The sequence below is a fragment of the Oryzias latipes genome, chromosome 15 (assembly GCF_053564925.1).
Source record: "Oryzias latipes strain Hd-rR chromosome 15, Olatipes_Hd-rR_3.1".
Classification (NCBI taxonomy): Eukaryota; Metazoa; Chordata; class Actinopteri; order Beloniformes; family Adrianichthyidae; genus Oryzias; species Oryzias latipes.
The window spans coordinates 7237375-7262379 of NC_136251.1; the positions used below are offsets into that span (position 1 = coordinate 7237375).

The 25005-nt window shown below is 39.8% G+C and overlaps 1 protein-coding gene across 2 annotated transcripts in view; it reads right to left on the reverse strand.

The window, feature by feature from the left end:
- The window catches only part of cdh11 (cadherin 11, type 2, OB-cadherin (osteoblast)), a 111216-nt gene that overhangs the window by 34303 nt on the left and 51908 nt on the right, over positions 1–25005 (reverse strand). For both annotated transcript variants that reach the window (XM_023962938.2, XM_078932306.1), the window contains 5 exons: positions 9398–9776; positions 8745–8881; positions 7963–8257; positions 5361–5480; positions 3074–3241 (listed from right to left, as the gene is read on the reverse strand). In XM_023962938.2, coding sequence (XP_023818706.1) covers positions 3074–3241; positions 5361–5480; positions 7963–8257; positions 8745–8881; positions 9398–9542 — 865 coding nt within the window. In that variant the 5' untranslated portion in view covers positions 9543–9776. The remainder of the gene's footprint in view (positions 1–3073; positions 3242–5360; positions 5481–7962; positions 8258–8744; positions 8882–9397; positions 9777–25005) is intronic.

Below are 25005 nucleotides of genomic sequence, written 5' to 3' on the forward strand. Positions count from 1 at the left end.
GCAACCACTCTCGCCACTCAGGAGTGAGCTTTTTGGAAGACCACACCCCTTCAACTTGAATGCTAGCTACGAACAAATCTGTCAATCCAACATTTCAAAAGTTCGACACCTACTTTAATTGAGGCATCTGATTTGTCAGTTTTATATAACTTCAATAACTTAAAGTTAAACAATTTTTTTTTTTCTTTTGTGTGTGTTCTGAATCCTGATTGGCTGTCTTATGTACACAATGCATTCAGCTTAAAAAATGTGCATAATTCTTCTATCACAAACGGATTTTTGCTTTCATTCTATAATTCTAGACCCTTTAGCATTAAAGGTTTGAACGTTGAGGATTTAAAAAGAGAGAAAAGTGTGAAAATGGTCATGCCATCAAGTGTGCAATGAGAAGTTTTACAGCCTTAAAATTGGTAGAATTATAAAAAGTAAAGATCTTTTTCTATAAAGTAAAAACGTTGCAGATTTTGCTTATTGACGGTTATTTTTAGCAATTACTTCTCGCAACTAACAGGATTATAGTACAGTAGAGAGTGAGTAGTGTAACTTAGAGAGCTACGAGTAACCGTTTGTGTGTGTGTTGGGGGGGTCAGAAAGAAACTAGGAAAGAAACTGTTCTTGAGGCAAGAGATCCTGGTCCTGATTGACCGCAGCCTCTTGCTGGAAGTGACAGAGTCCAGGATGAGTGGGGTTGGCTGGGATTCTGGCTGCATGTCTCTGATTCATGGAGACATACAGCTTCTGCATGCTAACAATGGCAAAGCGCATTTGCACTGGTTTGAGTCATGCCAGGGTGTGCTGGTTCCAATAGTCCACTTTGTTTGGCAGAAGTAAAAGCTCACTTAAACTCTATAATGGAAAGAAAAAAAACAAGTGAACCCTGGTTCTCTTGAGAGCCAGAGTGATCTCTTGAGGGTGAACCGAAGTGCAACAGAAGACTAAACCATGAAAGCATTGTGTGTTTTCAGCTGAAAGAAATAAATAAAATACAGCCCACAGAGGGAAACAAAAGAAGATGGATTCACAACATAAATATTGAAGAGGTAGGTATAAGTATTGTTTGTTTCATGAGATAATCAAAAGGTCAGTTGGACTAGTCAGTTTTTTTCTCTTGCTTTTTCCTTGTCTTAATCAGCCAGGAAGTGAGCAACATTTTGAGTTGTGGATTTTTTTCATTTCAGTCCTTGGCTGGTTTCTGAAAATGCACTTTGTAAAAGCAAACCACACCAGAAGAAGGTGTGGAAATGAACATTTTCAAACCAGCTCTTTCTTTGTGTGAAAACAACCTTTTCATGCACTTTTTTTCCAGAAATTTAAATCATGAAACCTCAAATGCGTACAAAAGCTAAGTCAACTTTAGCGTTAGCACTCTAACATGATCCACATTATTTGTCTCACTGATTTCTTTTCCTCTTCTAAAGTACAATAACATAGAACATGTAAACTGTGAAGAAGTGTTTAGTCTATTTGCCATGAGGGGATTGAACGAGCGCCTAATCTGAATATTGTGACAGAAACAAAAAACAGGACTAAAAATACACACCAGCAATGCAAGTTTAGTTACAATCCCAGAGAGATGTAACCTGATTCAATGCTAACCAAACTTTGACTTAAGCAACAGTCCAGACTAAATGTCTGATCTTCTTTTGCAGTGATGGCCTCGTTTTTTTTCATTCCCACCAACAGCCAAAGAAAAGTTGAGTCTGACTTGCAATGTTCATCACTGATGAGAGCCTGTTTGTTGCTGGCAAAACTAGAGCAGATTTAATTTATCAAGAGATTTTTAGAAGAAAAAAAGAAATTAAATCTTAATTTTAAACCCCCCTATTCATCTTTTGATCTATTTTAAAAGTGCTCCCACTGATCTTTGAATTATGATTATATACCGTTTTTATCCAAAATCCTAAAACCTGTTATTTTCCAGGACATCGTTTCTGCAGAGTGGCAGGAGTTCATTGGGAATTCCCCCTGACTTATGGTTGGGACTGTTGGCACAGAGTGAGCCTGCCTTACTACCCATCATCCTTTTATTTAAGCCATCTCCTGCTAGCTTACAGCCCCTCACACCCCTAACCTAACACAACCGGAACAACAGAAATGACGAGCAACATTGGAGCAGTCCAGCTGTAATGTTTTGATCCAGATTCCAGCTCAGACGAGGAAAACAAAGACGTACTGGATTGATTTGTCTACATCTACATTTTAGTGGGGCAGGTAGCTTGTGGCCGGGTAATTCCATTTTTTTTTCTTCTGCTCCTTATTCACAACAATTTAAATAAGGAAATTCTACAAAACACAGTTTTCATCCTAATTTTTACTATTTTCATTGGAGTGGGTTTTTTAACTTTTTGCCACAGATTCGTCAATGTCCTTGAGGTTTGCGCTGTCCATCATTGTGCAGGAAAACCCCATGAAAAATGCAGATGTTAGGTTGGAAAGTTCAGGTATTTTACACTGAAGACAAGTCTCCAGCGGGGAGAAAAGGACGCATTTGTGGCGTTCCTCAGAATCACATTTTAGCTTCGCGTTGCAAGCCTGTAACGCTGTCAGCTCTTTAGAACATGCGAGAAGTGGAGTGATGGTTTTGACAGATTTTTCTCTGCAGTCTTCAGCAGTCTCTCTCACTGCTCCTGCTCTCAAGTCTCTCCCTTTTCTTGCCTATTCAGCTTCTCCACAGGCTAAATCCCGATCCCCCCCATCTTCTCTCCATTCCTGGAACTGCTCTGCAGAGACTCTGCCAGGAGTCACTCAGCACAGAGTTACAGGAGGGGAAAGGAACAACAGAAAAAAGTGATAAAGAAAAGAGTCAGAGTATTCCCAATGGGAAAGATTGGTATTTATAGAAAAATAGGAGCGAAAAGCAGCTGCTGGACATGGGGCTGAGTTGGAAAAGGTGGAAAGAAACATTGCCGCAATGGCATTGACATAGATTCAGGGACATAAATGGCAGAATATGCTTCGGGTTGACCACCATTTGCACCTTTTAATAAAAGATCTGATCATTTCACTCCTCTAATAGGAATGTCATATGACAGAACAGGAATCATGGATGGAGCTAATGCCGGCGTTTACTCACTCTGTGGGAACTTGGGAGGGTTGTCATTGACGTCTGTAAGGGTGATTCTGACCTCCGTGGTCCCTGATAGACCCCCCATGTGACCCCCCATGTCTTTGGCCTGGATGACGACATCGTACTCCTGCCGGGCCTCGCGGTCCATGTTTGGCAAAGCAGTTCGAATTATACCTGATGGAACAGATGAGTATCAGCGAGTTATCATGTAGTTTGTACATTTTCTGTGAAAGAATCAATAGCATTGTGCTAAACAGACTGACTGCCTTAGTTGTTTAATATCTGAAATGCCTTGTGAATCTTGAGTTTCTTCCAAGTAGGGCTTCATATTGAGATTGCCACTTAAAAAAGTCTTCATTCCAGCAACTACAGAAATATACCCAAAGACTTATCAACAGACAAGTAATGCTTTACATGAACCGTACAGATGCTGCAGGTTTTTGGGTTGTCTGGGCCCGTAGAGGGTCATACGGAGGAGCGGCTGCATCTTAACCCTTGTGCTATCTTGTGGGGTCATTTTGACCCCACAAGATAGCACAAGGGTGCTAGTCTGAGCTCATCCATCAGAGGACCTTTCTCTGGTGAACCCTTGTGCTATCTTAGATGACCCCACCCTTACATTCATGTGTTCTCCCTACCATGACAAAGGTGGATAAAGGTGGAAAGATTTCATGTAATCCATGGACACCAGTGAAGATCACAAATCATTGAAGAAAAAAGGTTCAGAGCACTGTCTAGTGGGTCTAGATGAGCCTTTTATAGCACAAGGGTTACAGGGCCTACATAATGCACCTCAAGGGACATCATGAAAATGGAATGCACCATTGTTTTGCGTGCGGTAAGTGTTTAGTGAATTATTTTTAAGGTAAAGTAAGTTGCACGCACCTATGACTTACGGGTGATGCTGTTGTACGGTGCGTTACTGCCATAGGTCAGTGGTTCTGTGGGGATGCCTCCCACAGTTTGAGAGCCACTACCACAGCTGCTGGCAGCGCTGGTGCTCAGAGCGCAGGTTTGTAGACGAATGCGTGATTGGATCAAAATACCGCTTTGGGGTTGTTCACAGTAAGTAATGAACATTATTGTACACTTAGAAGCTCAAAAAGTCGTTTTTACATGATAAAGACCGTAACCTTATGCTATACAAGGCACGTTAACATTGGGAGTGGGGTCATCTGTCCATGGATTACATGAAATCTTTCCACCTTTATCCACCTTTGTCATGGTAGGGATAACACGTCAATGTAAGGGTGGGGTCATTTTGACCCCACAAGATAGCACAAGGGTAAAGATTTCGGAACTGCCAGTCAAATTTAGACAAAGACATAAATAAAAAGAGTTTTAATAATATAAATATTCTGGCTTTAAAACAATATTTGAGGAAAAGCATAATTTCTTTATCATTCGACTAACTTGGAACCCCAGTTTGGTGTTTCTGGATTCTTACTTTGATCTGTTTCTGAAAGCCCACTAATCTCTTCAGTCTATTAAAATCACACCCCACTCTATCTGTCTTTCTGTGTCTACGTCTAACTGCAGTGTCGTTGAAGTTCTCTGCTGTCATATTATGCAAAGTGTGTGCGTCCGTGAGTATGACAGCATGAAAAGCTGATAATCTCCAAACCAATTAGAAATGTGAGCTATGGATTTGAGCCAGTCCAATACCCAGCACTGGTTTGATTAGCCAGATTTACTCTGCTCAAAGCTCTCTGACTCTCAGTGCCCCAGCCCCTCTCTTTCCACGAACTTCCTTTATTTAAACCAATTTTTCCTCTTGTTCTCCCCCCTGACCTCTTGCTGGCGGTGCTTTCTCGCTCCCTCAGACCTAACACGGCTCAGTGTCTGCCCTAACCCCGCCGCTTACATCCAATTTTTCCTTTTAATGCAAACTCAAATATTAGGCCTGTGCTCTGCAGGGACCTTGCTAAATGTCCTCTGGGAGCCTTTTTTATTTCATCCAGCCATGCCATCATCTCACCAATTTCAGGGGAAAGGATGAACTCTAACACCATATTTCAAGGCAGTGACTTTGCAGCATTTATATTCAAACGGAGGAATTCTGAGACTTTTTGCCCATAAAAATTGTGTTTCAGCGTTCAACTCTATACAGTTTAGACATAAAATTCCATTCATGACTTATTTATTTGGTTAATGTGGGTATTACAATTGATTGCAGGTGTGAATATGGACTTTGGAACATGTTTGCAGTTGCAATTGTTGTAATGCTGTTTGTTTTTGCAGTCTGTTTCAGTTTGTCAGCACAGAAGATGGGAGCTTTTTTTTCCTGACTCACCTGTCTGTGGCTCCACCGAAAAGTACGGCTGTCCTTGCAGGATGCTGTACACCAGCCGGGCGCTGTTGCCGTAGGTGGGGTCGTCAGCATCTGTAGCTGTCACCTGGATTACTGACGTACCTACAGGGCAGATGAGGCAGGAGGGGACTGCATCAGCGGTTCGGTTCAGGAGCCGTTTGACAGTCAGGCCTGCTACACAGTGTTTGCTGACGCATGCTTCTGCAACAGCTGGATGCTCAGGGAAAACACTCACAAACTGGTCGCCTCTTTGCATTACATGAACTATTTAGCTAACAATTTAGTGCTTAAATACCATGTGGTGACATGGCTCACACAATTAAAATTTGTCAAAAATTACTAAATTTTTAAAAAAAATGGACAGATCTTCTACTCAGACTTTGGTTCATAAAGTGAAGATGTATTTGTGCTTCTTATTGAATGGAAGCTAATTGAGGTTTCACCAGACTACGGTTACCAGGAATTAGTAGTGTTGGATTTAATCTGAGACCGGGTCTTCGTTTGTGGTATCTATAGAAACTTAGTGCTGTACTTTTTCTGTCATTGCACAATAACTGGACATTGACATTTTATGAACGAAGACCAAAGATTACTCATAAACATACCACAGAAATGAAACAGAGATTTTTCTCCTGTAAATATCTTCTCCTACAGTTAATCTTTTTTAACCCTGTCTGGATTTTTTTCAAGAAGTTTATATTTAACAGTGTCGCTTGAGCTCCAGTGTTGATATCCTTTTGACTTACGTAACTCTTCAACCGTTTAGGCAATTACTGTAATTCCAGCGGATTCTGGAGCAGAGAAAAGCAGCTTTGCGCTGATATGTGTTGCACGCTCTTGAGTGATGATAATTCAGGCGTACGTGAGTTTTTAGAGCTGTCTTTAATCCGTCTTTCATTTACAATCTTTGCTCGGACCTCACGACTTTCGCCATCACACGTACTTTTTCCACCGCTCTATCTGAACCCGCCCCAGCGCTCACAAACAAACAAAAAACTCAGGAGCCCATTTCAAGACCCCCTCAGATGTCCAAAACGGCCTGCATCTTAATATCCCTAAGCTTTACATTCCTAAATCACGCATGTGGTCATCTGTGGTCCCCCACATATGCACACTGAACAGCAGTGAAGTGTTTACGCCAACTACATAAATCAGCAGAGAAAAGCAGCTTTAACTTTAAAGTGTTGCATATCGGTGCAAAGCCAGCATACAATTCCCTTTCGTCCGTGTCAGACTCAACGGATTCTTCTTGATGACATAAACGGTCGAAGCGTAACGGTAGATCACAAAGCCCGTGTTATTTAGGTTTGGCCGGCAACATCTCTGGCATTAAGGGGTTAACGCAGGAAAGGAAGCTGAAATTCCAATTATGTGGCAGATAATTAAGATGTCTAAAAACTGTTTAGGTCCCTTGCGATCATTAATTCCAGAGAAAACAGTATTTCAAGTTCCTTTTGTTGTGCTCATTAAAGGTGTGAATCAAATAAAATACCAGAAATGTCCTAAATGTCATATTACACCTTAAAACTCTGTCTTTGTGTTGAAAAATCAATCGAGGATATGTTTTATTTCACAGATTTATAAAACATATGATGTTTTAATATATTTCTTCTGTATTGCAGTGTCTTATCATCTGCGTATGAGGCTAAAGTCCATGTATACTGATATAATATACTTGATATTTTGAAAGGCCCCTTGTAAAAAGATTTATTATACGGTAGTTATTATTATAAAATATACATTTTAATATAAGCTCTATATTATGTATTAGCACATAAAATAAATGACAACATTGCATTTGCCTCATAAGTTGAGTAAGTTTGCTAAGTGACAATGGTAGCCAATGGTAATGAAGTTAATTTGTGAGGCATTTTTATCTTTAACATATAAAGACGTGGACTACAAACGAATGTGCATTTGTGTCACCCTACCTGTTCAAATAAGTCATGTAAATAAGTCCAAAATTCTTATCGCATTAGCAGATTTTCTTAAAATAAGCAAAAAAAATATGCCAGTTAGGTAAGAAAAATGCTCTGACCAAAAAGTCATATCTTAAGAAAAAAATTTGTGTTTTCTCGAACTAAGATAATTTTGATTTTGAAAAACTTTCTTCATAGGATTATTTTACTTGCAAAACAGAAAATAATAAAACATGTTTTATTATTACTTTCTTAAGATTCCGTTTTTGTTGTGTACTCAAACTTTGTAATGTACTTCAATAAGGCACATTTCACTACATCATTCATCGTTTTTTCTACAAATAAAATTGCAAAATTGTACTGACAAATTTTAAATGACCAAAGCAAACCTTGACTACAAAAACCCAACTTTGTCTGTTGTGTATTTTTAAATCTGATGATATTCTTGACAGAATTGTTTGGTGGACAGTGGTATTGGTCCTTTGCAGTGAAAACTGCTGGGAGTACTTGTTTTACGATGAACCATTTAGCAGGTGAAACACTAAACCCCGTCACATCTCAGTAACTGTTGAAAACCAGGAGACACTTGAAAGTTGCATCTAGTAAAAAAAAAAAATCTAAAAGGATAAATAGTTGCTGCTTCCTGAGCCGATTTAGCCACTCACCGACGTTGGACATCTCTGGCACCCTGGCATGGTACGGCCCGTGGAGAAACTCCGGCGGGTTATCATTAATGTCCTGAACTTTGACTATGAACTCAGAGGGGGGCTCCAGGGGCTTATTGGTGTCTCTGGCCACAGCTTGGGCAGTTAAGGTGTACTGGGCCTGCTCCTCCCGGTCCAGAGTTTTTGTGGCATGGATGTTCCCGGTCCGGTCATCAATCACAAAGATTGTTCCGGCACCTTCGCCTGATAGAATGTATTTGATGTTGCCATCACCTGAGTCGACATCTGAGTGGAGCTGTAGGAAGGAAATGAGAAGAAAAAAAAGATGATCATAACGTTTTCAAACACAAACAAACATGCGTTTGAGGACAATAGAGACTAAAGATATCAGGAAGAAAACCAGCAAGCAAAGATTCTGATCAAATAAAACAAATAGATAAATGTGTCCATCAACCAGTCTTTCTTTAATAACTTCAGATGTTCAATATTCCTTTGAGTTTTTTTATGTGTTAAATCATTTCTGACATAAAAAATAAATGAATCATCCCAAAAATCATTTTCTGGACGACTATGAGGAGTGACGGCTCAGACTGAGTAATGTTGGTGTAAAATCATTTTTAGCGTTAAATGCCATCTGTCTTGTGCTTCTCAGTAAATGGGAAAAACACACTTGAGCCTTGATAGTGAGGCTTTCATCATCCTGGTACTCTATGACTGTGGCTGCAGGACCAAGCGGCTTTAACCATGTTTTTTTAGGCATGCATTATATGCCTTAAACTCACCCTGCCCACCAGAACTGGATCAGGTCCGGTGTACTCCTCAATTACAAAGAACTGATTCCAGACCCATCCTCGTTTGGACCTATGAAGGACCTGTCCTTCCTTTCCTGTTCTTTGCCTGTGTTTGTGCAATGAGTGACCTGAAAACACAGAGAAAAAAAAAAAAACATGTAGTGTGACAGTTCTAGGTGAAGCTCATGTGCTGTATTTTATGTAAATTCAAGGACTCCCCAATGTGGTCTGAGATCCCAATTTAGAAATGGAATCCAGATTGAGTTTGAAGGGAATAGATTTGAGCAGCAGAAGTTTTCTTTTTATTGAGCTTCAAAGTGGGTGGAAAACAGTAACAGTATAAACAGGACTGCTTTTGAATTATGGGTCACCAGTTCAAATCCCAGATGAGATAATGTGGGTGGGCTGTGGGAACAACAAACACTTCAGTAAGTTGTGCTTTGGGTGTCTCTTAGAACAGCACTTAACCTCGGTTTGCTGCAGTGCAGCTGCTCAGTGGTTATCAGGAGCAAAACGCAGAACCCATCCCTGAAAAGTCTGTCCAGACTGCAGCACAGGACTTTAATATTTCAAATAAATGACATATTCAGGCTGTTATTTTTTTGCATCAAATCCACAGGTAAAGAAAAGATTTGGGACAATACCTAGATGTCTGTGTTTGTGGTTCCGGTGATCCATTCGGTGACTCCCGGTTCCTAACGCGGCGGTACAGACCACAGAGACACCCAACAGCAGCAGAAGGACCCTCAGGAGCCCACAGCCCTGCTGCTTTCTCACCAGCGCTGCCATCCTTTCCAACCTGAGCGGCAACGTTCGTCACTCCACCCTGAACTCGCAGGTTCCTCTCAGCTCTCCTTCCACTGATCCTTTTTTTTCTTCTCGCCAACAAGGATGGACGATGAGCCGCCTACTTCATTTGCTGAGATGGACCCGATGTCTCCAGATACTCATCACCATCAAATCACGGTGTTTTCCTCAATGATTTTTCTTTTCTAAACTGTAAAACTGCCTTTCAGTCAGAGCCTGAAACAGAGCAGAAAAAAAAATCCAACTTAGTCAATGGCAAAATGAAAATATAACATATATTATAAAGCTGCCATAACTGAATAATAGGCCATGCATGCTAAACAGACTAATTAGAGGTGATAAATTAACCCGAAGATTCTTCTTTTTATACTTTTACACTCTATTAATTTGGACAAAATGCAAATTACACAGACAATGTTGTCAGTTGAGTTAATTACTTTAAATGACATCCATAATGGAGGAGACAGTTTATGTGGCAGCTCATCTGAATTTGGATTTGTTGCTAAATTAAATGCATTTATTAAGAAAGCATAAGAAGAACAAGAGGTGACGGAACCAGGGAAAGCAGTTTCCTCCCCACATCTGATGAGCTGCAAACATCATAATGTGCTCAAATAATTTCAAGACCCACGGATGAAAATTATTCATTTTCTTAAATGTGTAAATGCTTTAATGAAATATTCATGTTTCAACAGACACTTACTAATATTCAGCTCTTTTTAATGCTTGGGAAGTTACAAATTTTACTATGTGATATATGACGTGCCACCAAGTACGCACATCCAGAGATAGACAGAAAAAAAATGTGTATTAAAAAGAAAAAAAGCTTTTAGTTTTAGTTGGAATTTTGATGCATATTTATATGATTCCACATTATTTAAACTAAATGTCATATAGCTGCAGCCGAGCGTCATCAAACAAAAGTACACATTTAAATTAGGATCCCTGCTTTAGTTTTAGTTTGTAGTTTCAGATAATCAGGGGAGGGGGATTTACAGGAACTCAGAAGCAGTCAGAAAAAAGTGAAACAGTCCAAACACAACCTGCCAGAACCCATGAAACACAAGCTTCCAGATGTGTTCAGGGGGTAAAGTGTTGTGAACAGAGCCTAGAAATACCACCTATTACTTTATGGCATGTCTTACATCCCATTGAAACAAAGAACATTGACCTAACTGTGAAATCAGTTCCAAACTAAGACTTTTAGGCAACTGAATGTTTCTGGTTTTGACTGAAATCATTAAAATTCGACATCTACTTTCTTTGTCTTTTATCCTAAATTGTTATGAAAAGGGAAATGAGACTTTCCACCTTGCTGTTTTACAACAGGACAAGTTAGATTGAGTCAATTAAAGATTTGTTTTAGGATTTTTTGTTGTGTGTAATCTTCAGTGTATCAGGTTTAAAAAGTCCCCTAGGAGTCATGGACTCCTCTTGAACGCACAACGATCCAACCAGGACGTGTTTACAGTTGTTTTCATGGCGCCCTGTAATGGTAGCTGTAACTACCATTCAAACCCTGTGATTGATGCCTCAAAGCTTTTAATTTTCATTGTCTTAGGGAAAAATATCAACTTTTATTGCAGCTTTTTCTTTTTGCATCATAACTTTAAGTTTTAAAGTTTGCATAGACAGACAGAACTCCACGCTCCACAAACAAAATGTGTTTTTAAGCATTTTCTATAACATGATCATATTAGAAAGTCTAATTTATATTGAACATATGTTTGATTTATTAAGAAAAAAGGTGAACCCGATCAAAGCGGTGGTAAAGTTGTTGGCGCTCTTGTCTTACACCTAAGGCTCCGGTTCAAATCCCCGCTGGGTCCTTTCTGTGTGGAGTTAGCATGTTCTACCCAATCCCAGAGTTTTCTCCAGATTTAATTGTAGATTTTAAATTGCCTTTAGGTGTGTGTGAGTGGCCCTGAAGCAGACAGGTGAACCATCCAGGGTGTACCCAACCTTTGCCCAACAGTAGCTGAGATAGGCTCCAGCAACCCCAGGACCCCAGAAGAGTTGAAGAAAATGGATGGATAAGAAAGCTTTTTGCACAGACAACCATTGACATGACAGAGTTGATTCTAATTGAATTTAATGTTAATTCCAAAAGAAAGTTGTCTTTTTAGTAAGACTGCATCATGTTCAGATTAATGTATGAAGTGTAGGTAATTTGAAAGTTTTTAGCTAAACATAGACTTTAAACGTTTTGCTCGGATTATTACCTATGTTTATGCTCTATGCACTAAACATGGAGGGATAATAATCTAAGATTTGACTTGACTGTTTATTTCTAAATTGACAATAACACAGGAACAAGGTGTTCAAAACAAGGCTTATCTTAATTTCAGATTTAGCAGCTTTAATGTCTTTTTTAAGTTTTATTAGCTCAAAAAATGTTCTTTTTTGTAATTAGTCAGATTTCAAATTCAATTTCCCACATTTGTTGAGACGTAGTCATTGTACTCCCAATGCACACTGAAAGGATTTTAACCAAATGTTTTTTAATCATTTTAGCCATCTTTGGATTCACAAGTCAGATTGATTTATGTCTTTTAGAAATTTATTTTTTCATCCCAAACTAATTTGGATGATATAAAATGCAACTTTACCTGTTCAAAGGCGGAACTTTCATTCGTTAAATTGGGATTTCTTTTATTGATAAATCAAGAAGCAATTGTTTTTGACAAATCCATTTCTAAATCCAACCTCACTGCATCTATGTTAATTCTCCTTATTGATGGCCTGCTCATCCAACTAAAGGAGAATTTACAAGGAATATCTGAGTGAAATGGGAATATAAGACATTTTTGCAGAAACATGTATCATCAAATTGTTGAAGAGTTGAAGATTTTTATGAAAGAAGCAAAAATGCTCCATGTGTTGTAAGAATTAGAACACAAACTCCTCTTTTCAAATAGCCCAGTATTCAGCGGGCAACAGTGTGTTTTCTGGTTTCCCTGACGGTTCAGTGGGACACAGAGCGAGGCCGAGGCAGAAACTGCAAGAAAAAAACAGACAGCGATAATGACTCCCCGGGGTAAGCATGCCTTTTGGCCAGACTACTTCCTCCGTCTGAATGCATGACTCAAGAGTCACATTAGAAAGGAGTGCAGTGTGTCTCTGTGTGTGTGTGCGTGTGTGTGTGTGTGTGTGTGTGTGCGCGCGTTCCCCTGGGTTTCAAGTGATGCCGTGAATCCATGAGCCAAGTCTTTGAGTCGACAATGTGATTCATTGGTTAACTTAAGGAGGTAGCTGAGCACACAGACTGTGTGTGCGTTTTTATAGCGTGTCACTGAGAGGTCAGAGCAGCGGTGCTAAAAAAGAAAATATCTGCATGACATGCCCTGTTGGCTGACATGTCCTCGAGTCACAGCGAGTCCACATGTGTGTTTGATCACCTGAGAGCTTCTGAATTTACAAGTCCTGCAGTACGTTTGTATTTATGGGTGAGGGATGCATGTCTATCTTGAACCGGAGTGGATCCTGGGAAAAAAAACCTCAACTCCTTGGGGAATCAGATTGAATTTGTTTTATAAGGAAACTTTTTCCTTGACGATATTAATGGATTCATGAATAAATGTATGTTTATGTAACTTATGAATTATTTATATCAAACATGTTCTTCTTTGCTATATTATAAATGTTTACATAAATAGGTATAAAAATGTTCCAATGAAAGACTTTTATCTGTGCAGATTAGGAGTTGCTGTTTCATTTGTCCAGCAGTAGTTCAAAAGTTGCATCTAAAACAAATAATACAAAATATTTCCTAGTTTTCGGAAATTTCACGAGTAAAGGCACTCAGTGGTCTTTGATTCTAAAACCTTAAATATAATTTAAGCTTTTGTCTTAAACATCTTGATGAATTCTGGTTCATTTCCAATAGAAAAAGGCTCAACATTTCCTTCAACATTCCTTTTTTGTTACTCTTTGGATTCCCTCTGTTAACATCTCTTTCCACCAGACATTGATTGCTTTTCTTTCCAGTGAGCCAAAAGCAGCCTTTAAAATAACTTCAGGAAATGCTTCAGAAGTCAGGAAAACAGACTTTTCTTCTTGGACTCCCCCTCTCCTTGGGGGTTTTGGTTTGGAATGAAAGCGATTCATTCATGGATGAATATGATATACATCCCCAACTGTCTGAACACACTGATGCTTTACATTCTTCCGACCTCATGCTGCGTATGTCAGGGAGGTGTAATCAAACGATAGTCCAGCTGTCCGGCGAGAACAGAGGGAACCATTTAGGACGGGATTACAGGAGAAACAATGAGCGAGATGAACACTTGTAGTGGTTTTGTCTTGACAGACGTGTGCATGAGCTCTCTTCTAGAACAAATTTATAAACAAGTGCATGTAATAATCGATATTTCTGCTAGATTGTATGTGAATGCTCCAGGCACTTTCAACATAACTCAGTGTGAACATTCCTTTACTTCATTATTTAAGTGTTAAATTACAGTTTAGACTTCAAAGACTGTTGCCAACTCCCCAGTAAAAAATAGCAACCATTGTCTGTCCTAAACGTCCTTCTAGGAAATAATCTAATTTGCATATGTGCGTCATTTGCATGCATTTACAGAGGACGGAGAGGAAAACTGGTTGCTGTTACTTGCGTCCCAGCTGAGGGCTGTAGTCTAATGGGGGGGGCTGTGCTTACATCAGCAGCATCTGGCCGGCCAGTGACCGCTGCTGTGCTTTCAATGAACTTCAGTTTTATCATCAAAAGCTTCTATAACAGCACAAACATTTGCTAGGTTTACTGTTTTCTGGAAAAAGAGTTGTGGAGGGGTCTAAATGTCGGCCCAATATGAGAGTAACATTATTTTGAAGCTAACGTGTTCCCTTGCTATAACTCTATGACAGAGTTTAAGGGCCAAGGTGTGAAAAAAAAAAAATTGAGGATATATATATATATATATATATATATATATATATATATATATATATATATATTTTTTTTTTGTTCCTAACTTACAGGAGAACAAGTTGAAATGTCGAGAATAAAGTCGAAATGTGGAAAAAACACCAAAGTTGTCTTGCTGGAAGATGAAAGATGTGAGCCACTCAAAATCATATTATCAGTGCAGCCGGCTTTCCGGGGTTCAGTGTCGGTAAATCGGAGTTTCATCTGTAAAATAAGGAGCTCAGAGACACGTTTGGGTGTAGAGGACCTCTTCAGCCTTTATTCTCCTTTTCATTCACACAACCTGAACTTCATTTGTCTCATTACGTCATGAACCTGTCATGTGCAGAGCACCAATGGAGAGGGCAAACAGTGTCACGTACGCCCCCCCTTCAAATGGAACGCCCTGTTTCAACATATATATATATTTTTAATTTTACCTTTATTTAACCAGGATGTCCCATTGAGATTAAAAAACCCTTTTCCAAGGGAGTTCTGGCTAAGAGACAGAACATTTCAATACAAAAAATACATAAAAACAAACATCATTAAAACCACATACATCATAAAAAGCAGTTGCACATCATTGTTTCAGTCTCTGATGCATTGAGCTTGTTCTTAAAAACATTTAAAGATGTTCAGTTAGTTTCCAGTCTTTCTGCAGCATATTCCAAGCAAAAGGAGCAGAGTGGACAAAGGCTTTTTTCCCCAGCTCTGTGCCGGCAAATGGAACAGAAAGCAACAACATAAAACAACAAAGAGGAATGAAAATAGTCATTGTAACGTTGAAAATGCCAGAAAGTGCTCCTCCTCAGACAGAATTTTCACACAGACGTAGAGATCTTGTCTGTGGAGGAAGAAAGGATTGAAGCAGACAGCTGCAGGGACACCGATGTCTTCATCAACGTCTGCAGAGATCCTGCAAGCCACCCATCAACGAATAAAACAATAATGAATCATAAATCGAACAAATGAGCTTCCAAACATTTGGAACGTTATCAATATACATTCAGCTCACCTGTTGAACTATGTTTGGTGGGTCTGCTCTGCTGCTGCGCGGCGTTCACTTGCTGCTGCACTGTCTGCTCACTTCCACTTTAATCCGTAAGTTTACTTGTTTTTTGTGGTGACCCTAAAACTCTGTCGTGGATCTTTGGTTTTCCCCCATAATACTGGACTTATTCTTCTACGAAGGTTTGAATGTTCAGAGTGCCTAACCCTCTGCTCCTGATCCATCACAATTTGAATAAAGAAATACTCAGAAAGGCAGTTTAAATTTGACATTTTTTTATAAACGTCTTCCATTATGAGAAAAATGCTACAAGAAAATCAAAAAACCCAATTTTCATTGGAGTGGGTCTTTGAGTGGAGTCCTGGATTCATGGCATGAAGGGATTAATGTGATGTGGAGGTCTATGAACCCAGATGGCCTTTTTGTGAATCAAATGATGGCATCAAATTAAAAAAATATTTGACCTAAAGTACCAATAAGTTGTGTAAGTTGTTTTTAACTGTTAATTATGATCAACACAGAGGAAACATGGATTCTGACTTTTTGACTCAGCACATCATGGTGTTTCGATGAGTCATCATAACACACAATCTTTAACCCCCTGCACAGAATTAGCCTCTGTGTTGAAGAGGTGAAGATGAAGATGGGAGGAGGATGTATGTTTTTACAAAAAACCATGATAGAGAAAACAAGAGCTTCTGAAAAAAATTTTTTTTGACACAACTAAATAAAAAATATGCCGTGAACCACAAGCTTTCCCCTAAACATAATCTATGTTGGATTAGTTTTGGTTCAGCCGCATTTTGTTTTACCAATAAACAGTCGTGAGTGTGTTTAGCCTGACAGGAACAGCGCCGGTTGAAGGATTGAACCACAGGAGCCCTACACCGCCCCGCGCGCTGTATAAACTTTGTGTGACACATTTTTATGCCTGGATAAGAGAGAGGGTCATGTGAGCTTTGAAAATGAGATTTTCGGAAACTGTGAAAATCCATCTGGACACTCTGAAGCAAATCCCCGCAGTCGATGCAAAGCTGGACTGTTCCTCCTTCTCCTGTCTGAACTGTCTGTTTCATCAGGAGAGAATTGATAAGCTGAAGTGCACATGAGAAGGAACAACCACAGGAAAGGGATCATTTCCTTATAAATGTATTATGACTGCTGATTTTTTTTCGCCGACGTGTCAAGTAAACGTTTTTTTCTCTAAAACGGTTTCTTCCTCTAAAAATGCAGATGTGGTAGAAATGGGAATTGGGAGAGCGACGTCCTGATCAAAGTACTGATCCAAGTTTCGCAGGAAATTAGTCACTGCAGAGCAAGAGGCGGAGAAGAGCCGGGAAGGACACGGAAAACAAAAAGGCGCAGGGCGTTGGGGTATTGAACTTCACTTTGGGGGTCCTGTTTCGGAGGCCGGCTCTTTGTGGTCTGTTAAAAGCTTAAAAACAGAGCGGCGCTGAAAACAGAAACCCGCCGTTTAGCTCACACCACGAAACCTGAGGCTTAATTGCCTTTCAATTAGAGGATCTAATAGAAGTGTGTCTGTGCACGTGTGTGCACGTGTGCGGTTAAGCAATTACAATGAAAGAGGTGCACCGCTTTCTCAGCATTCACCAAAATAAGTATTAACGAGAGGCTTGTAAGTCTGACACGCTCCCACCCAGACTCAGCTCCTGCACAGGAGGTCTGTGGGGAGGGGCTCCTCACTTCTATGAAGTCATTAGGAAATTAAAAGTACTAATTACCACCTGCTTGTGTGGTTTGTGTTCACGTGCACAAACAGACTCATTCCTTTTTTAAAGGTTTTATGGTAATCCGCTTAAATGTATTGTAATTATTATCTCTTTGACCAGTAAAAAAGGAGTGAAAAAACTTGGTTAAAGATCTCTTTTTCATCTAAGAACATGAAAATCCACAGAATATGCAGCGTGAAGGGTCATCACCATGCAGAGGCATTGCCGCTTTTGTTTCCCGGCACTTCATCAGACTTTTGGCTCAGTCAGTAAGGATGGAGAGGAGAATAAATCAAAGACTGATTGGATTGAAACTAGTGTGATATATATTTTTTTTCAGAGCTCAAAGTCACATGACGTGCCTGCACAGGCCGTAATCACTGTCTCTCATAACCCGGTGGTTATGGGAGTGTGGTGAAGCGGAAACCAAGTGAGGGATCTTCCGCAAATAGATTTGCAGAGGCTGAACATTAGTCACAACCAAATCCTGTCACCTGCTTTCCATCAGTGTAAAGGTAATGAGCTTAGTGTCACGGAGCTTTGATGGGTTTTTGATGGAGAGAACAGTCGGGCGGGATCGGTTTGCACAGTGAAGCAGATCTGCTTCCTCTTAGGGGAAGAGCCTCCCATAACCAAATCCGTGCCACTGTGTGAATCAATGTGAATGCATATGATGCAGGCCAATTGTGGGAGGGGCTAAGCATCGTGGCTCTAGTGTAAAGGATTAAAGATTTCTGCTTCGATTGCTTGTTGCATGCTCCATTTTAAATTCTTTATTTTTGGGCTTGTTTATTTTAATTTTTATTTTCATGCTTGTTTATATATATATATATATATTTTTTTTTTCATGTAAAGCGCTTTGTGTTATACTTTTATACAAAAAGTGCTTTATAAATAAAATTTGATTTAAATTGACTTGTAGGTTTCATAAAGACAACAATCTCTAACATTTTCTTAAATCAGAGGAATACACTGGAAAAATATTTCCCATGACTTTATGAACGCAGCTCAGCCTTGTGACTGTATCAGTGGAAACCCTCCCGACCCTATGATGGCGGCTAAAATGATGCGTTACCTCCAGCTTGTCCACTTTTGCAGCGAGTTCTTTGTGACGTGGACGAGGTTAATAACGGAGGGAAACGGCGGCGCACTCTTTCATTCAGCGAGCTCGCTCCCGTTTTGGCGGCGCTTAAAGAGCCTGATTTACACACGGAGCAGCAGCATCCAGCTGAAAGAATTTGATGTCATAAACTGGATTTGCAGTAATTTCAAGAACATTTCTGTTTAGATCATTTTGATTGCAGTCAATTACTGACAATCATAGTAATCTGAATGGAAATCATCCGCTGTTTGTGGTAAATGATGTTCCATCACAGCACTTTTCCTGATGATGAGACAGAGGCAGCTTTCTGAGCATGTTGTTGGCATTTTAATCTCCAAATCTGTTTTGGTTCGCTGTGACCGAGGTTCACTCGCTTCCACGCAGCTGCATTCATTTACACATCACGCATTCAACAAAAGGACACATCAGTGTTTCCTCTTTGAAGAATGTGATTACAGTTTTGTAAAGATGTTTAAAGTTGCTTACTAAACCATAATCTGGGAAAGCTGATGTGCTAATACGTAGACACCAGAAATCTCTAAAGTTAAAAAGAATCCAAGCTGGATTCTTTTCATATTTTCCTCTTTAAACCTTGCTGTTTGATGTGCTTTCCCACCATTTTTTATTTTATTTTGTCTACTTGTTATAATTATTTCTGCATCACCCCATCAAATAAAGTCCCGCTCTGATGACTCTCTTGATTGATAGTAAAAGCGCCCCCAGTGGTCCTTTAGTTATGATTATATTGTTTTTAACCATAAATAAATAAAAACTGTTGCTTTCAGGGACAAAACTTTTGTGGAGAAACAAGAGTTAATTAGAAATTCTCAGTTGTTGGCAGGATTGTTGGTGTGGAGCAACCCCGCCCCCCCTTCCCCTTTTACAGACATTTTGTTCTAATGTTGTCTTTACACATCATCCATCATCAGAAAAATGCCAAAGGAACCCATTAAAAACACTAATTTTATCTGAGTAAGTCTTTAATTCACTCATCTCAAAGTTTTTGCTTATTTTCTCTTTTTCTTATAATTTTCTTTGACCGTCTTAGAGTTGCACTTTCTCCTTTTTTTAGTCCCAGTTTATTTTTGTTTTTCCCCTCTTTTCTGTTTTTTATGCTCCTTCTTTCTTTTTCCTTTGGTCACTCTCTTTCCTCCCTGTTTAACTTCTTTCCACGGATCTTTGATTTCCTTCTTGCTTTCGTTTGCTTACTTTTTTCAACCTTTCATTTTTCTTCCCTGTGTTTGTTCCTCCTTTCCTCCCTTCTGTCATCACGTCTTTCCTTTGTTCATGTATTCGTTTGTTTCCCCTGGTCTGAATGTCTTCCCTTTCTTTTTGCCTGTCCGGCCGGCATTTGCAGATTAAAGCTGTGTAACGGGAGCTTCCACTGATGCTGTAATTACTGCAGAGGACTTTAAGAACGCACTCATGAGCAGAAAAAGGAACACGGACAATTACACGGTACAATAGAGAATTGCTGTTTTTTTTGTCCCTTTCATTTTTTTTTTTTTTTGTCCCACTTTTCTTTTCTTCCAGTTTGGGAAAAGTTCCGACACGCGATGTCGGCCGTTTGCCTTCGAACAGACTTCTGTGTGTTCCTGACACGCATGTGGAAATGGATGACAAGAGAAGCAGCTCCAACTGATCCAGATCCAGTGTCTGCACTCACTCCAGCTTCGTGAATGTAGGAGATTCACAGAGAGGAGAAGGAGGAGGAGGAGGCAGAAAAATGGAACAGAGATGATGATGAGGGCTAAAACGCTGACTGTAAATCATCAGAAAACTTCCTCACAAAAACCATTGAAGGGCCTTCAACTCTGAAGAATTCAAAAAAACAATCTAGAGCGGAGACCTTGTTGTTGTGTGTGTGGTTTTTGCAGTGCTGGGGGGAGGTGGGGGTGGATGGGGCAGGAAACGGTTGCGTCTGGAATTGATTTCAAGCTGTAGAAAAATAGAATACTTTGGATTCTTGAAGGTTTGGGAGCGGGGACGGATGACCACAGAGAAATGAAGAGCGCTAGGCCGGAGAAAAGAAGTCGCCACATATCCATTAAGGGGGGGGTTGAGTGGGTGCAGACATCAAGATGGATTCATATGTTTGCACTAAAGTTGGTGAGCTCTATAAAAAAAAAAAAAAAAAAAAACCTTCAGACTTTGCAAAGGTGGTTTAAGTTTTTAGGCCAAAACAAATGAAGCCCTCTCGTGATGTGGGACCGGCTATGGCACAACGTGAAAACTAAAAATATGCAGAGGATGAAACAGTGAAAGGCACGCAAAAAAAATGGAAAGAAAAGTGGGGATGAGGAAAAATAAGAAGTGGTGATCAACAGAGAGCTGTGTGCTGCAGGGTTTCTCTGAGTTTCTCCTGAGAAGCAGTTTTAGTTCAGCTATAAACCTGGTTCATTTCCATCCATTTCATCAGCAGTGAGTCAGCATCCATCGCCTTTCATTCTGACGGTTACTGTCATCCACACGAGTAGAACAAGAGGAACCAAGCAGCTCGGAGAACAGACAACATCTTGTTCTGCTGTCGCACACGGAATAACGGCATCCGCAGTGAGTGAAACATATTAAACAATGGAAATATTTGTATTTGAAAATGAAAGTTTGAGTATTTATGAGAACCATCCATCCATCCATCTATTCATCCTCCCATCCACCAGTTTATGTCCGTCTATCTATCCATCCATTCCTTTGTCTGTCCATCTATTCTTCTATCTGCTTGTCCATCCATCCATCCATCCATCCATCCATCCATCCATCCATCCATCCATCCACCCATCCATCCATGTACATAAATTATCATCATTTTATGCATCTACTGTATTTCTCCAAACACACATCTGTCATCTGCTGCAAATATGGGTTTAGGTCATGAAGCAACAGTCTAACATGGGGGGCCCTGGGCCCCTCTCTCTCTTCACCCAACACTCTCAGCTGTTGCAGGAGGACACCACAGACAAATGCTAATTGGACGGATCTTTGACGTCAACTGATTCTGATTCTGAAGAGCAAAAATGAACTCTGAGCTACCGCCGCATTGTTAAACTTATTCTGTCCAAAAGAAATATAAAACATTACAAAAGTGGTCAATTGCACAGAACACAATAAAGTAGAATTGTTAGTTCTACCCATGATTCCACTAACCTGCAAATCAAAAAACAGGTCAGGTTTGGTGTGTAGTTGGTCTTAAATTGGGTTAAAGCAGACATTGAACCCTTCTGAAAGCTGCCTCTAGAGGTCATTTGAATAGTTAAACATGTACCTGTAGGGTTAGATAAGCTAATTCTCTCTAAGAGTTCTGGTACATTGCGTGTCCGTCCTGGGGGAGGATCCCTCCTTCATGTGGACATCCCTGAAGTTTCTTCTTTTTTGCGGAATCCATCTTTTTAGGAGTTTTTCCTTACCGCAAAGGAGCGTCTAAGGGCAGGGATGCCCAGTTTAGTCTGTTTAGTTTAGTTCAGTTAGTATTTTCCTATTGAATTCTAATTATTCATGTTCTTTATGATGTTATGTTTACCTCACAATTACCGGTGCGTAGCCCATTGAGACAACTGTTGCTGTGATTTGGGGCTCTACACAGAAAATTGAATTGAATTGAATTTCAGAAACTGCAACATTGGATGCTTCAAATTTGGCAACGGAGGTTGTCTGACGTGTTTGTCATGTTCCCAGCATGTTTTTTAATAGTCACAGCTCAGAAACATGTGAGCTTCAAGCGAGTGTTGGATAAGCATGCCAGGAATCTGTCACAAAGAGCCATTTCGAACTTTGTGCATCAAACACTGTTACTTTGGTTTAGACAGAAGCCCTCAATATTGCATTTACACACTAACTGTAAATCAGAACACTGCAGAAGCCCATTGAACGTACCATTAACTGATCAGCAGGAAACTAATCTATCTTATTAGGAATGCTCGATGAAGCGGCCACAGCAGTAAAGAGCAGTGTTGTGTTATTGGCCCGGCAAGACTGTTATACAGCCAAACCACCACAGATGGAGAACAAAGAGGTAGTCTAAAGAGAATTGATGCTGCTTTCAAGTCCATAACAAACATGTGACATTATGAGGGAGCAGATAATGGATGACGGCAGCACAGAAATGAAGAGATCAACTGAAATTGCCAAGCAGAGGGGAAAAAGAGGGAGAAAGCACAGCAGAGGGGATTTGTGTCCAGCTATGGTTAGCCATGTGTGTTCATGCTTTAGCGAGCTCAGCCAGTCTGTTCCAGCATGATGAATAGAGACTAAAGATATTAAAATATGAGACAGAAAGAGAGGGAGAGGAAGAGAAATATCAAAGGGAAGAGCTGAAACGATAGGGGGTGGAAATCCTCTTTTTCAATTCATCCCTAAAGAGAAACGAGAGACTTAATCCTTGAGGGCTTACATTTGTTTCTTTCTTTCCTCACTCCCCTTTTTAAGCATTTTTTACCACTTAGTCTTTGCTTTACATCATTGCTAACTTTTTCTTCAGCTTTGACCCTTTCGATCCTTTCATTGTGTCCTTTTCTTGGTGATTTCTCTCTGTCCTAAAATCCACGTCCTCTCTGTGCTCCGTCACTCCCCCCTGAATCCTTTGCAGGGTTTATGACGAACAATAATCTCACTGCAAACAGATTTATTAGCTGTGTCTCTCTCTTTATTCTTCTTTCAGTGCTCAGCAGGTTACGGAGCTTTATGATGTACCTACAGGATATTTATTTTACTCTCGATGTCAGGTTTGGATGAGGGTGAACCGCACCGACAGATCAGAAAACAGCAAGGAAGAGGCGGCGAGAGGAGAGGAGACTCCACTCTGAATACAAATTCAAGGAGAAAAAGAGAGTTTGGTGGCTTTAAATAATATATTTATAGTCTTTTCTTCTTGCATTTGCCGTTTGTCGATGTGTGTAGATGTCTATCGAGGGCCGACAGGTCTTTACGTGTATTCGGTTGTGAGCTGTTTCTGTTGGTTGAGAATTACGCAGTTTATGCGTATTTTACGTAGTCCATACGCAAATATTCAATTAACCTTACGCAATTGTGCGTGATTTTTGCAAGATTGCTTACTCAAATTAGTGGCTTTCCATGACTGTTCCACATGTGTCCAACAGACCTTTCGCCCATGTACCACCGATGTATATCCTTTATATCGTGATTACGGCACACATATAACGTTAAAAATCAATTACAAACAAACAGCGCAATAATCATACGTGGCTAATCTTCTACATTGATTTACGTGTTCTTTGCGTGGTTTATTCGTACTTCTTTGGTGGTTTTAATGCCGTTCTTTTATGATACGACTGTGGAAATTTGATGTAAATGTTTTAGTTTCTTTGCTTTTGTGTTCTGGTTCTCTTCAGTTTCTGTCATGTTTTAAGTTCATTTCCTGTTTTATTTTGAAAGGTTTCCTGTTTGTGTCTTGTATCATGGTTTTGAGTTTTACCTTTGGTCCCCATCTGTCCTGATTGAGTTCACCTGTGTCTCGTCTTGTCTCCATGTATTTAAGTCCTGTCTTCCCTTCCTCCTGTGTTGGTCCATAGTTTTGATGTTCCTTGCTCCTGTGTATCTCCAGTTCTGTAGGTTGGCTCACCTGCTTGAGCAGTGGTTTTTGGTTTTTAGTTGGTTTTGGTTTACTAAAGAGCCTTTCACCTGGAACCTCCTGCCTCCTCCTCTCTGGACCTGGGTTCTCCCACAACCCCCACCGTGACAGTAAAGACCACAACTTTTCTCACTTTTGTTCAAGTATGACCAATTTTAATCCATGCAGTAAAAACAAAATGTGTGTAGTGGCTGTGTGACACACCCTTTACCAAAATAGTTTTTTGTTTTACAAAATGATATTTTCTGTGGGTTTTTTAATTACCTTTTTTCTTTTTTTTGCTGCTCGTTTCTTTTCTTTTCTTTTTTAATTGAGGACAAATCTAAGAAGTAAAAAAGTCAAATAGAATCTATTTGCAAAAAAACGTGACGTAAAATTAAAGGTGCGACTAATATAAAATCATTGAGTCATGTTAAACTCTGAGGGACATTTCAGTCGTAGCAGACGTGATATCACCTCACTGTCATCCATGCTTCATAACGCACCACCTCCTCTTTGATTGTCTTTTCACCAACAAATGCCCTCACCTTTTAATTTTTTTTAATAAACTTTTTTGAATGTCACAGGGCTCTGTTATTTGTTCATTCCCTCCCCGTTTGGGTGCAAAGAAAACAGTGTCTTTGAGTTGTCCCAAGGTCTGCCAGAGTATTTCATTAATGTGTGCTTTTCTGTACCAAGCTCTCAATCAGACAGACAGCCAGATAATCAATACTGGCAGAGGGCATTAAAACCCTCCTTGCATGTTTGTGTAAATCCCCAGGAAAAAAGGGAGAAGAAAATCTTCTCCTCCCTAATTCCTGCTCCTTATCGGTCCTCCCAGACACCCATCAGTGTCACATTTGTAAAGATGTATGAGTCTGATTGTTAATGAGTTTTAACAGTATTCCGCCACTCTGCTTTACTCCCTAGAGAGCAGCTTATCAGCACCTTTCACTGGTTTATGTGTTTATGTTGTTTTAGCAAAGTATTGCTTTGATTTCTTTTCCTTTTCAGCACTTTCACTCTGAGGCCACGATTTCACCTTTTTAAAAAAGCCGATCTTTTTTTAGAGACTTGGATGTCTCTGAAATATTTGTACCAGGGAGAAAAGTTATCTGTATTTTGTGTTTTA